The sequence below is a fragment of the Schistocerca gregaria genome, chromosome 1 (genome assembly GCF_023897955.1).
Source record: "Schistocerca gregaria isolate iqSchGreg1 chromosome 1, iqSchGreg1.2, whole genome shotgun sequence".
Taxonomy (NCBI): Eukaryota; Metazoa; Arthropoda; class Insecta; order Orthoptera; family Acrididae; genus Schistocerca; species Schistocerca gregaria.
The window spans coordinates 672854374-672868925 of NC_064920.1; the positions used below are offsets into that span (position 1 = coordinate 672854374).

At 42.4% G+C, this 14552-nt stretch overlaps 1 protein-coding gene across 4 annotated transcripts in view; it reads left to right on the forward strand.

The window, feature by feature from the left end:
- The window catches only part of LOC126362599 (uncharacterized), a 426970-nt gene that overhangs the window by 196508 nt on the left and 215910 nt on the right, over positions 1 to 14552 (forward strand). The window contains exon 1 of one of the 4 annotated variants that reach the window (XM_050007896.1): positions 786 to 951. The exons of the other annotated variants lie outside the window; for them this stretch is intronic. Coding sequence (XP_049863853.1) covers positions 817 to 951 — 135 coding nt within the window. The 5' untranslated portion in view covers positions 786 to 816. Of the gene's footprint in view, positions 1 to 785; positions 952 to 14552 lie in introns of those variants that run through there. 4 annotated transcript variants of the gene reach the window in all.

Below are 14552 nucleotides of genomic sequence, written 5' to 3' on the forward strand. Positions count from 1 at the left end.
GTGTGTGTGTGTGTGTGTGTGTGTGTGTGTGTGTGTGTGTGTCCGTACATGCAAACCAATATTCTAACACTAATTTTCTATAAATACCTGCGTATTTTAGGTTAGTATGAGCTGGCTATTTGATGTAAACTGAAGGCCAATAAATTCAATTAAAAAGATTTGAGAGCGTAGTGTCATTCATTGACTATCCATTTTAAAGTCAACGTAATTCGACACGTACTGAAGCTTGCACCTTCACGGATAGTGCAGTGGAACATAGAACAAAACCGCTGCGGCATGAGCTCACTTTCCACCCCGTGGATGTCCCATTGAGACATGCGTATTTTACGTTAGTATGAGCTGGCTATATGATGTAAACTGAAGGAAAAAATGGTTCAAATGGCTCTGAGCACTATGGGACTTAACATCTATGGTCATCAGTCCCCTAGAACTTAGAACTACTTAAACCTAACTAACCTAAGGACAGCACACAACACCCAGCCATCACGAGGCAGAGAAAATCCCTGACCCCGCCGGGAATCGAACCCGGGAACCCGGGAGTGGGAAGCGAGAAAGCTACCGCACGAACACGAGATGCGGGCAAAACTGAAGGAGAATAAATTCAATTAAAAAGATTTGAGAGCATAGTGTCATTCATTGACTATCCATTTTAAAGTCAACGTAATTCGACACGTACTGAAGCTTGCACCTTCACTGATAATGCAGAGGAACATAGAACAAAACCGCTGTGGCAGGAGCTCAGTTTCCACCCTGTGGATGTCCCATTGAGACATGGGCGTCGACCGTCCCGAAGGTCGCCGCATTCCTGCGCCAGTGATGCAACGCGCTGGCACGGCGCTACCAGCTACCAGCTACCAGCTAGCTATAGCTGTTCTGTTATCTTCTTTAAACGCCGCTGTCAGACGGGGCTGGCGCACTGTGGGATTCCGGCGGCGGCTGCGTTCCTTACGCGTAAGTCTCTCTCTACTTTTACTCCAACGTCGTTGTCACGCATTTAAGCAACGACATTTTTTAAAAATTTTATCTATGTATTCGTTCCGCAATGTTTATCTTGGCAGCATCAAAAAAGTTCACAATGAATGTAATGCACCTAAGCTAGAGTTTTATTTAGACAAGAAAACGTTCCTGGAATGTGTGTTCCAGCAAATGCAGATCACTCTCCGATTTACCTTTCTTTCTCTTACGGTTGCATAAATTTCAGTGACCCGATGTTCTTTTTACATGACAGACGGTAAAGTGACATGCGACCACATCCAGCAAGTGATAACTCCGCCTTTTAATTATTTATTTATTTATTTATCTGTGTGTCTATCTATGTATTAAGTTCCGTGGGACCATGCGAACCAAAGCCACTTGGTCATCTAATGAATCAGTATATAGTTTGTAGAAGTCTTCGTAGAAAATAATTACAGAACACGAAAAAGAAGAGTATAGGAATAAATAACTCTGTTTTGATCCATTATAAATGGTTCTGAAATCCTGCGACCGTGAAAGCAACATTTGTTTATAAATAACTCATCTGCTACCAGTCACTATTTTCTTTATTTTATTTTTCGCACGGCGCGTTTCGGGAAATGATTCCCATTTTCAAGTGCGTTTTTTGTGTTTGTTATGTCATTCCTATGTGATGTTGCCGATGTGTGAGATTCTGCTTCAATTTGTTGACTTTACTGCAATATATAAGAAAACACGCGATTTTTAGTTAGGTGTCGATCTTTTTGTGAAGTTAGTGGCGAAATTTCGGCCACAGCCCCCGGCTCTCTACTTCGACCATCATCAGTTATTTTACTCCCCAAATAGCAAAACTCCTTTACTACTTTAAGTGTCTCATTTCCTAATCTAATTCCCTCATCATCGCCCGACTTAATTCGACTGCATTCCATTATCCTCGTTTTGCTTTCGTAGATGTTCATCTTATATCCTCCTTTCAGGACACTGTCCATTCCGTTCAACTGCTCTTGCAAGCTCTTTGCTGTCTCCGACAGAATTACAATGTCATCGGAGAACCTCAAAGTTTTTATTTCTTCTCCATGGTTTGGCATGATGGCCAACACAAAAGATCTACTACCATCTCACATCTCTCCATAAGGGTTAGTTTTCACTACAGTGAGGTCTCGCAGGATGTGAGTACTACGATCTTTGCGTACGTCTGGTTAAGGTCATCCATTAATATGCGCTCATCTGGAGATAGATTGGGTCAAAAGTTGAACGAAGTGTAGCGATTTGAAGGGGAGGGGAAAAAAAGTACCAAGGCAAGGGCCAAGGGAAAAAAGTCTCTGCGATAGTTGGGTCGGGTTGTAAGAGCAGCAGCAATTTTCTTGCTGCTTGCGACAGGTAGTACAAGGTTAGGGTTTGTTAGTAGTGGATATCATGCAACCTTTGACGTTTTGCGGTGGTCTTGCTCGGCAGCTACAGTTAGGTTCATCGTCGTTTTTTGTCCGATAGGTCATATATCAGATTCACAGTGTAGGGCAATGTGGGCGGTTTGTTTGTGCGTCAGTGCGCGTGCGAGCTTGTCGGTTTCCCTGTTGGTCGGCTTTAATAGCAGCTGGCATATCCAGTCAACGTTGCTGACATGCAGGGGCTTGCCGGTGTTGTCGCTTGTGGTGTATTTTAGCTTGCCATAGGTGGTTATGCCCTAGCTAGTAGAGTCTTTGGCCGCTTATGCTTCCACCTCTGGTCGTGATATGCTGCAGCTGGGCATAATCCCTTGTATATGGCGGGAAGACGGCGCTTCGAACGTGAGGTGAGCAGTTCGGCGTAGTCGTCCGCGGACAACTCTTTCTGTCCATTCTGCAGTTCTGTGTTCTGTTTTGACTAATTTATAGGTAGTCGCCTTCTATTCACTGTCAGTTTCCAAAGCATATAACCCTTCTGATTTGACAACTGTACCACAGTGTCTTTACTTGGGTCTAATGCTTACCGACTTCAGTGCTAATGCAGCTAATATTATGATTCTCCTTTGAAAACTGTGTGTCTAAATCGGTTCTGTTTTACATTGGAATTGAGCCACTATAGACTAATAGTGAACAATCAATATTATTTTCCATTCGTAGCTCTTGCCCGTCTGCCAGCTTTGATGTCATGCCCGTACCTCTTGAGCCCATCACTCAGCACCTTCTTCTGGTCTTCTGAAGGGTACCCTCCGCCACGCACCATACGGTGGCTTGCGGAGATTTATGTAGACGTAGACGCAGAACCGTCCGAGTCTATTCGCCTTTGGCCTTACGAAATTGCAGTTTCCCTTTGTTAGACGACCACTGGAAGTTCAGAAGACGTGTCCAGAAAACAGCAATCTTTTCGCCTTAATCGATGATGTTACTGGTTCTATCTTTCTTTACAGTTCCTCATTTGGTCTCAAACATTTGTGCCCACTGATCCATCTGTTGCCTAAAATCTTCCTTAATATCCTGCATTCTGTTCTGTCTAGCGTATAGGCTAGTCGCCGTCTATTCACTTGTCAGTTTCCAAAGCATATAACCCTTCTGATTTGACAACCGAACCACAGCGTCATTACTTGGCTCTAATACTCACCGACTTCAGTGCTAAGGGAAGACGGAGTCATTTGCAACTTATAAGACTAGAAACCAGATTGATTACGTGTGTAGCTGTGTTCTTTAAGTAGAATATCAGATGTTCTATCCGTCAGATCTATATATTTATAATAAATTATCGTGCCACAAGCAAGTTGCTCTAAGCGTAAGTTAAAGATGTGAGTAGAAATCTAAGAACTGCTGCCTCGAAGAGGTTGGGTAGACGAGAAGGCGAACATGACGGTGCATAAGAATGCGCAGGCCAGGGTTTGAGGCTGGATCGATGCTACACATACCGCAAGCGGCCACGTGCCGCATGGCGACCACGCTGTGGTCCATCCGCAACCCTAGCGGCCGGCATATGGCTTCAGGTGTCTGTGTATGGGGGATATCGTATACTGCTATTTGGTAAGTACTGCAACCTACCATCAGTGTCATCAAGCTTCCGGTTCGTACTCTCAAATCACCTTAAACAAGCGCTTGTTCATTCACTGAAATGTTGCGATTGGTGAAGACAAATCTGTATATCCACGAACAACTATGCGTGAAAGTATGTTTCCGAATCTATTATTCAAACACAGTATTCAAACATCTGTTGAACACTACATAATTATGTGCTGCTGTATCTAATAAACTGCTAGGGTTACTGTGTCTGAACTGCAGAGCGTCTTAGCCGTAACCCATAGAGTAAATATCTCATTCACACACGCAGAACAGATTTTGTGTTGTCAACATACATTGCAAGCCTGGTCACGTGTTCTCGGGACGTCGTGTGTTTGTCCGTATAGCGCCCTGTATAATTCGAATGTCATTATATCCCTAGTACAGACGGATTCTTTTCGTACGTGTCGTGGGTTATTTATATATGTTGCGCAGACATTTTAACAATATCCATTTGATACCGGGAATAAACCAGCCACGTAACTTTTAAGGGCAAGTGATATTGCATTCTGTTTCTTTGCGATATGTGTCACAGTTCAGGTGCACTCGATTTTTGGTAGTTTTTGGTATGATACGGCACTTTACAGTATTACAGAGCCTGACGTACATTTTTGTAGTGATAGTCTTGTAAAACGATTTGACAGTCCGCTAGTACTTTTGCAAGTGTCCGAAAAACACCGAATTTGCCACACATTAGCGATTATATCCCTGCTAATTCGTCCTTTCTTTCTGCTATTTCTGCGTATTTATTTTCTCGTTTTTGAGACCTAAAGCACAATTTTTCTTACTGGTGACACTCTGAAGTGTTTTTACCGCATTTTACGTACTTGCTCACAGTGCATTAAATAAATAGTAGACTGAGTAAGAAGGGGGGAAAATGCGATTGTATAAATGTACTGTGAAGCAAATACAGTTGGGCATGTAACAGTCAACCCATATAACACCATTGTGGGAAGGGGAAAGTGACACAAATGAAAGAGTTTGGGGAAATGTTTACTAATATTTTACGCTTCTTAATCAAATGGTGAAGAAAATAAATTGAAGGCAAAATACACCAAAGATGATGAATGTGTACTTTGATTAGCTACACTATTGTGTTTTTTATTTGATTTGTGCAGAAAATGTATTTAGCTGAACGCAGAAATTGGTAGTAGGTGCTGTGGAAAATTAAAAATAATTGGTATAGTATCTACCTTCAGCCCCACACGTCCAAATTTTTCTCTGTCTAAACATTCCTCTTCAAAGTGTTTTGAACATACTTCGGAATATTTTGTGGGGACAAAATTACTCCTCCTTATTTTCTGGAACCACATCTTTACTCGTTGTTCATCCTTCGGGAAACTAAAATATAAATTATACATAATCATTCTCCATGTCCTAGACACACTTAACATGGTCTCCTCCTGTAACTTTATAGTAAACAAAAAGGCTTGGACACACATATTATACGAAGACAATTACAGACTCTCACTCTATTGAATTTATCTGTCTCCCATCTTTCAAATCTATGTACATAATCGACAAGTCACTGATAAATGCATGGAGGATAGTATTTGCTGAAACAACTAACGATTCCCTTTCCTGTTCCACTAGCAAATTTACAAGGGGAAGCGATTGTTTGTAAGCTTTTGTACGAGCCGCAATATCAGTTATACAGTCATAAAATTGTAGAAAAATAGATCTACAGAATCAAGCCTTAATTATAATGCGTCTCGAAATTTTTAAACATAGTACCCGTGTAAAGTTACTATCCCTCCTTTCACATATTTTTCTTTGCATCCGTAGCAACCATAGCTCTTACACTATCAACAAACGGTGAAGACACAACAAAACTCTTGATATCATAAATTTCAAGCTCTGCGGAAAGCACACACGCACAGCGAAGTCCCGAAAACACGTGACAATCCTGGTTTAATGTTGACAACATGCGCACAACGCAATGCTCACTCCAGAGATATTTACTCTGTGTCGTAACCAGTCGCGGAGCTTTCTCCGTGCCAGTACTTCGTTGTTGGCCTCATCTACCTCTCTTGTCACCTGTCGTCTATGTTGAAGACCTGGCGTATGACTCGTGTTACCTGCCGTTCGGAAGAGAATGTAAAATATCGTAGTTCTCTGCGTCTTCCTTGAAATAAAAATATTCGTCCTATTAGTGAAGATAAATCTCTATATCCACGAACAACTATACGTGAAAGTATATTCCCAAATCTATTATCCGAGCACAGTATTCAAACATTTGTTCAACACTTCATTAATTATCGATTGGGACTTCCATCGTCTATAGTGTCTAGTAAATCTGTTAAATTTCCATGATTCCTAAGTGATAACTAGATTAATGTGCCACATCTCCTGACATTATATTTGCTCTTTTATTTTGCGGCTGAAATTGAAACTACTTTTTTATTTGAAACTTTTTATTCTTTACTTTCTAGCTGCTGGTTATTATGAATCATTGTAGATTTTAATTTTATGAGTGGCTTGTCATTTTTTGACTTTTTCATAAATATTCATTGATGTTATGGTACTGAAATCTATAATGTATGTAAGTTAAGGTCGTAAGCCAAGTTTCTGTTTGAAAGAGATGTGTATGTGGCCTTTGTAAACATACATTATTTGGCCATAATGTAGATTATTAGCTTCAAAACTTTCAGTATCCTGTGGAGATGGATATACAAAGAATAATTTCGTCTGTCGCCGAAAAATGGGTGTCTGTATAACCTATCACTCCTCAACTCCAATGAGGGCATCCTCTTGCTAGCAGGATCGCTAGTTCGGGTGATTTTTTCATCGTGATCATTTCGTGAGACGTATATGGGAGGAATTAAGATGTTGCCTATCTCTTCCTAGAACACATGCTCTCAGAATTCAGCAGTGATGCACAATGCCTCTTGCAGCGTCTGCCACTGTGAGTTTGATAGGCATCTCCGGAAGCTCTCGCGACGATGTCTTAATGAGCTGAGCGCTCTTCTTTAGATCTTCTCTACCTCTTCTATTACTGCAGCCTGGTAAGGATCGCAGATTGCCGAGGAATGCTCGAGAATCAGTCCATCATATCTAGTGGCGCTCTGGATGGTCACACAAGACTGTCGTGAGTTCTGGTGCAGGAAACTGCATTAAGGGAAATGGCTTTCACCTCTCTAGTAGTCCTTAGAGCGTTGCTGGTAGTGTCTTCGTTTTGGAGATACGCTATGTGATCAAAAGCATCCAGACACCCCCAAAAACGTACGTTTTTCATACTAGGTGCATTGTCCTGTCACCTACTGCCAAGTACTCCATATCAGCGACCTCAGTAGTCGTTAGACATCGTGAGAGAGCAGAATGGGGCGCTCTGCGGAACTCACGGACATCGAATGTGGTCAGGCGCTTGGGCGTTATTGTGTCAGACGTCTGTACGCTAGATTTCCACATTCCTCAACATCCCTAGCCCCACTGTTTCCGGTGTGATAGTGAAGTGGAAACGTGAATGGACACGTAGAGCACAAAAGAGCACAGGCCGACCTCGTCTGTTGACTGACAGATACCACTGACAGTTGAAGAGATTCGTAATGTGTAATACGCAGACATCTATCCAGGCCATCATACAAGAATTCCAGACCGCATCAGGATCCACTGCAAGTACTATGACAATTAAGTAGGAGGTGATAAAACTTGGATTTCATGGTCGAGTGACTGCTCATAAGCCACACATCACGCCGGTAAATGCCAAACGACAACTCGCTTGATGTAAGGAGTGTAAACATTGGAAGATTGGACACTGGAAAAACGTTGTGTGGAGTGACAAACCACGGTATACAATGTGGTGAACCGATGGCAGGGTGTGGGTATGGCGAATGCTCGGTGAACGTTGAAAGGTGGCTACACTGAGTCACAACGCCAGAGATTGCGCCAAAGAGCGCCAAAGAGCCGCCTCCACTGGCAGTGGCCGCTGAGAAGTTGGTGAGGGCAGTAGTAGTTCTGACGTAGGCGTGATCTGTGCTTGTTCATATGTCGATAGAGTACTAGTTGTTCTGTTGGGCAAGACACCATATGTTATTCGATCGGGGATGCTGTAATGATCAGAGTGTATTTTTCGTCAATATATATGAAGGTAAAGAAATTTTTTTATTTCAAATGTCTTATGCCGCTTGGTCACAGGTTCAGTCAACAAAGAATCTGGCTCGTGTTCTTGTGTTAGATTGTAATTCTGGATTCTATATGCAATAATAGTATTTCTAGTTTTTTAATTACTTCAGTGTAAATCGTGTTTAAAATATCTTGTCTTATTGAGGTAGAACCATGCCAGATGTGTACGTTGAATCACACTTCCACACACAGAACAGTTACATTTGTACTTTGTTGTTTCGTAGCTTTTATCGTGCTTGGGGGCTTAATTAAATAGAATGCTAATAATTTTAATTTTAGTCGCTGTTTGTCCGGTTACGCAGTCTCGTAACCGGTTGGCCCTGAATAATATTAGTACGCAATCTGACTGCATAGAATAACAACAAAGAATGAAAGGAAATTTCCGTTAACACAATTAATTAATTAAGTCCCCAGCAACTATAAAAGCTACGAGACAACAAAGTACAAATGTAACTGTTCTGTGTGTGGAAGTGTGATTCAACGTACACATCTGGAACGGTTCTACCTCAATAAGACAAGATATTTTAAACACGATTTACAGTGAAGTAATTAAAAAAACTAGAAATACTATAATTGCATATAGAATCCAGAATTACAATCTAACACAAGAACACGAGCCAGATGCTTTGTTGACTGAACCTGTGACCAAGCGGCATAAGACATTTGAAATAAAAAATTTTCTTTACCTTCATATATATTGACGAAAAATACACTCTGATCATTACAACATCCCCAATCGAATAACATATGGTGTCTTGCCCAACAGAACAACTAGTACTCTATCGACGTCTGAACAAGCAGAGATCACGCCTACCTCAGAACTACCACTGCGCTCACCAACTTCTCAGCGGCAACTGCCAGTGGAGGCGGCTGAATAATAGTCTTTGGCGCAATCTCTGGCACTGTGACTCAGTGTAGCCACCTTTCATCGTCATCTGCCAACGTGTGTAGTGCCATCAGCAAAATTCGGAGGCGGTGGTGTTATGGTGTGGTCGTGTTTTTGATGGAGGGGGCTTGCACTCCTTGTTTTGCGTGGCACTATCACAGAACTGGCCTACACTGATGTTTTAAGCATCTTCTTTCTTCCCATTGTTGAAGAGCAATTCGGGGATACCGATTGCATATTTCAACGCGATCGAACACCTGTTCATAATGCACGCCCTGTGGCGGAGTGGTTACACAACAATAAGATCCTTGTAATGGACTGGCCTGCACAGAGTCCTGACGAGAATCCTATAGAACACCTTTGGGATGGTTTGGAAAGCCGACTCCGTGCCAGGCCTCACTGGCCGACGTCGATACCTCTCCTCAGCGCAGCACTCCATGAAGAATGGGCTGCCATTCCCCAAGAAACCTTCCACACCTCATCGAAGGTATGCCTGTGAGAGTGGAAGCTGTCATCAAGGCTAAGGGTGGGCTAACACCATATTGAATTTCAGCATTACCGATGGAGGGCGCCACGAGCTTGTAAGTCATTTTCAGCCAGGTGTCCGGATACTTTTGATCACATAGTGTATTATGTCCTGTACATAGCAACATTTGTATGCTGCCTGACATCGTCCTATCTTGCGGGCAGACAATGAAATATCTCTAACAGCGCTTTAAGATCGTGCCAACACTAGTGCAGTCGTGCACATCTTCACAGACATGCAGGTGATACATGTTTCAGTCCGTACTGACGTCAAATTCAGTGGTGAACGGTAAGGTTTAAGACTCAAGTTCTTTGAGGCTCATGCCCCTACGAAAACATTTCTCGCAGTACGGTCTTCAGTCTGTTGATGTACCAAATTACATTCTCGAGAACTGATCCCCCCAAATGTCAATCATATACTGGCCCTATACTCTCACGAGCGACCACATAATGCTCGCCACTGCTCAGTTGTCTTTAACATGTGACCAACAAACAACGGGACATACACATCCCTCTTATACACTATTGTGTACTAACGCTGAATATTCCGTCCTGCCCTTCTTTCAGTTTCTTTTGCTTAGAAGTTGCATATCGTTCCTTTCGTTACCTCACGGTGCTGTAATTTTCGCAAAAATCTGTATGGGATGGAAATATTTTTACCGGTAACATAGTACATTTCGCATAGATGATCCGAGTCTATAAAATTCGTAATGAGATTACAAAAGTGTTTTAACTCTTTCACTACCAATTACATTTCAAAAACGTTAAATATAGTTATTTTAATTTATGTCATATCCAGCAGTAGCAATTTAAAAAGAGTATTGCCTGCTGATTCGTTTTGCAAGTGGATGGGGGATGAGGCGTTATACATACAGGATTATTCATAAGTACCTCCAGCGTTTCAGAAGACGTCAGCGCAGAAACTGCAAGACGTATAGATGGTTCAAGTGGCTCTAAGCACTATGGGACTGAGATCATCATCCCCTAGACTTAGAACAACTTAAACCTTACTAACCTTAGGGCATCACACACATCCTTGCCCAAGGCCGGATTCGAACCTGCGACCGTAGTAGCCGCATGGTTCCGGACTGAAGCGCCTAGGACCGCTCGGCCATAGCGACTGGCTAAGACGTATAGAAATCTGACACACATCAGTGGACAGAGCATCTCTGGAAGTTTGTGTCTCACACTATAGGTGCACAATATGGGCTTCGTTTGTGATGTGTCAATTCATAGGTGCAATTCGTTGACACGATGTGTCCGGGAAGGCGAGAAGGTAGTCCGCTTCGCCCATCTGGTAACTAGGATGCCTATCTGCAAGTGCAAACTAATTCGATGCGACAATACGCAGACCAGGGTTAACAATGAAACTTAGCACAGCACAACCTACAGATGCAGTCTGTAATTATAAGAACTTTGCTAATCATTGGCAGGCTTCCCGTTGCCAGTGGGACACTGATACATAGCAAATTCCAACTGTTTCTCTAATGACCTAGCCGCGCTGTCTGAGGCTTCTTGTCGCGTTCCGTGCGGCTTCACCCGTCGGAGTTTCGAGTTCTCCCTCGGGCATAAGTGTGTGTGTGTGTGTGTGTGTGTGTGTGTGTGTGTGTGTGTGTGTGTGTGTTGTCCATAGCGTAAGTTAGTTTAAGTTAGATTAAGCAGTATGTAGGCTTAGGGACCGATGACCTCGGCATTTTGGTCCCATAAGACCTAACCCCAAATCTCTAATTTTAGAAAGAAATTTTCTAATACGCTATCGTGGGAAATATACGTGCCGATGGTAGTCAAAGCTTTAACGCAGCTCTTTCCTTCTCAAGCCACACGAGTAACGCAGATGAAATCAAACTACAGAAATTTCCTCGTGCATTGTTTTTGTGTGCTCACAGGCCGTATCAGAAATGCATCGATAAGTTATCAAATGTCTCGAAACATGTGCTCTCGTTTCCCAGCCATAGGTTGTGAATTCGTGACCATTACGTAGTGTATATCCAGAAATGTAGTCGCTGCAACGTCATGACTACACAAATCAAAGTATTCTGGCGACACCGAAATCTTCGCCGAGTGCGTTAAAAGTGCGAAATAGATAAAAAATAATCGAAATGACACAAATGTTTGCAAGCTTTCCTGTGGTAAGTTGCTGGCTCATTAGGGGGTTAGAGAACTGGTTTTTTAAAGAAACCGGAAAACCTGCGGGATTGTGGCATCTTTTTCGAGAACATGGAATGGTGAAGAGTATCAGCGACTTCAACCACTTTTTCGATTTGAAAATCGCTTATTATGCGCTGATATTAAAGACGACAAGGGTAGTTGACTTACCGAATTTTTGCAAATATCGCTAAAAGTGGTGTTTCTGTGCTGTTTAGATAATTGCTGTTCGTACTATGCAGTACAGCATCTTTAATATACTGTAGGTAACCTTGATAATTAATACGTGACGCACAACTTGAAGAGCTTCCCTGGTGTTATATTTGTACTGCCGTTTGCATGACTTTGCTTCTATCGACTGCCAGCTGGCAGGACCGTCTTATTTAACAGCCCATTTGCTGCCCGGTCTTCCTGTCTGTGGGTTGGCAAGTCGAAAACGCATCAGAAGAATTTCAGTGCATAGGAGTCAAGTGTTACAGACTGGATTACGGACAGAGGAGTAAAGGGGAGCAAAATTAGTTTACATAAGAAGTGGCGTACAAATCGGCTTATGCGTTAAAGAAATTAACAGATCGTGCAGAATATAAGAATAGTCGCTGAAAATCATAAGCGTTAAATGTTTGCTACACTGGAAACGTGATAACCGCACAACCTCCCCGGCCTTCCTACGTAACCCTAAATCACGACATAAAACAGAGACTGGTGATGTTGACAGTCAGTGAACCATAGCTGACAGCACAAACACAAATTCAGGAAGTGCTAGAATGAAACTTGACTACAAATCAAAACTATGTACTCCCCAGGACTCGAACCTTTTACAGATAATACTCTGCCTTTGCGTCCGTGTACGATTCATGAACGTACTTTGTAAGCGCTGCTCTCCTATATTTTCACTCTCTCCAGAGTGGCGCAGTGACTAAAACACTAGCTTTGTATTCGGAAGGAGCAGATTCATATTCCTGTGTTCCCATCCATATTTGTTTGTAGTTTACCTAAATAATTCTTTTTGGAAGGACACGGTTGACAGAACGTGACAGCTTGCGGGACAGAGAAGACAATGACCGCCTAACAAAGGTTAATAGTGTTTGGTACATTTCGCTATTGACAATGTAATATATTTTACGACTGGACAACTATACATATGAAAAACGTCAATCCCATTACTTTCTGTGTCATATTTTTATCTGCGGTGATGTATGATGGATTTTATGCTAATTGGCGCCATAGATTTTATATCGCCATGTGAGCTAGTTCAAATGTACTATGTGAGTATGTGACGTCTTATAAGGAGCGATCGAAAAGTTTCCGTTTGAGGGCATTTCTGCAGCGTATTTGCAACGCAGCGCAACTCCTATGCGGGTATACAATCACCGACTTGTAGGCAATTGATTAGAGTGGCATTCGTGTCTTTCCCACGTGCGTGCGGTAATTGCGGAAACGTGAACAATGGAGACGTTACCAAATGCGTCCAAACCAGACGAACGTGCTGTTATTCTTTTTTTGGCTGCCGAATGACATCTACATCTACATCTACATCTACATGGTTACTCTGCTATTCACACTTAAGTGCCTGGCAGTGGGTTCATCGAACCATTTTCATTCTACTTCCCTACCATTCCAACCTCGAATGGCGCGTGGGAAAAAGGAACACCTAAATCTTTCCGTTCGAGCTCTCATTTCTCTTATTTTATTATGATGATCATTCCTGTGTACGCATTCGGAAGAGAAAGTTGATGATGGAAATTTCGTAAATAGATATCGCCGCAAAGAAAGCCGCCTTTGTTTCAGTGACTGCTACCCCAACTCGCGTATCATATCAGTGACACCCTCACCCCTACTGCGCGATAACACGAAACGAGCTGTCCTTCTTTGCACTTTTTCGATGTCTTCCGTCAATCCTATCTGGTAAGGACCCCATACCGCGCAGCAATATTCAAGCAGAGGACGGGCAAGTGTAGTGTAGGCTGTCTCTTTAGTGGGTCTGTCGCACCATCTAACCGATCTGCCAACAAAGCGCACACTTTGTTTCGCCTTCCCCACAATATTATCCATGTGGTCTTTCCAATTTAAGTTGCTCGTAATTGTAATTCCTAAGTATTTAGTCGAATTGACAGCCCTTAGATTTGTAAGATTTATCGTATACCCAGAATTTATCGGATTTCTTTTAGTACCCTTGTGGATGACCTCGCACTTTTCTTTGTTTAGGGCCAATTGCCACTTTTCGCACCATACAGAGATTCTCTCTAGATCATTTTGTAATTGGAATTGATCGTCTGATGATTTTACTAGACGGTAAATTACAGCGTCATCTGCAAACAATCTAAGTGGGCTGCTCAGATTATCACCTAGATCATTTGTATAAATCAGGAAGTGCAGAGGGCACTACCTTGCGGAACGTCAGATATCACTTCTGTTCTACTCGATGATTCACCGTCTATCACTACGAACTGTGACCTCTCTGAGAGGAAATCACGAATCCAGTCACACATCTGAGACTATAATCGATATGCACGGAATTTGATTAACAGTCGCTTGTGAGGAACGGTACCAACAGCCTTCTGGAAATCTAGGAATATGGAACCGATCTGAGATCCCTTGTCGACAGCACTCATTACTTCATGGGAATAAAGAGCTAGGTGTGTTGCACAAGAACGATCTTTTCTGAATCCGTGTTGGTTATGTATCAATAAGTCATTTTCTTCAAGGTGATTCATAATGTTCGAGTACAGTATATGCTCCAGAATCCTACGGCAAATTGAGGTCAATGATATGGGTCTGTAATTCAATGGGTTACTCCTATTTCCTTTCTTGAATATTGATGTGATCTGTGCTACTTTCCAGTCTTTTGGAACAGACGTTTCGTCAAGTGAGCGTTTGTATATGACTGCTAAGAAAGGCGC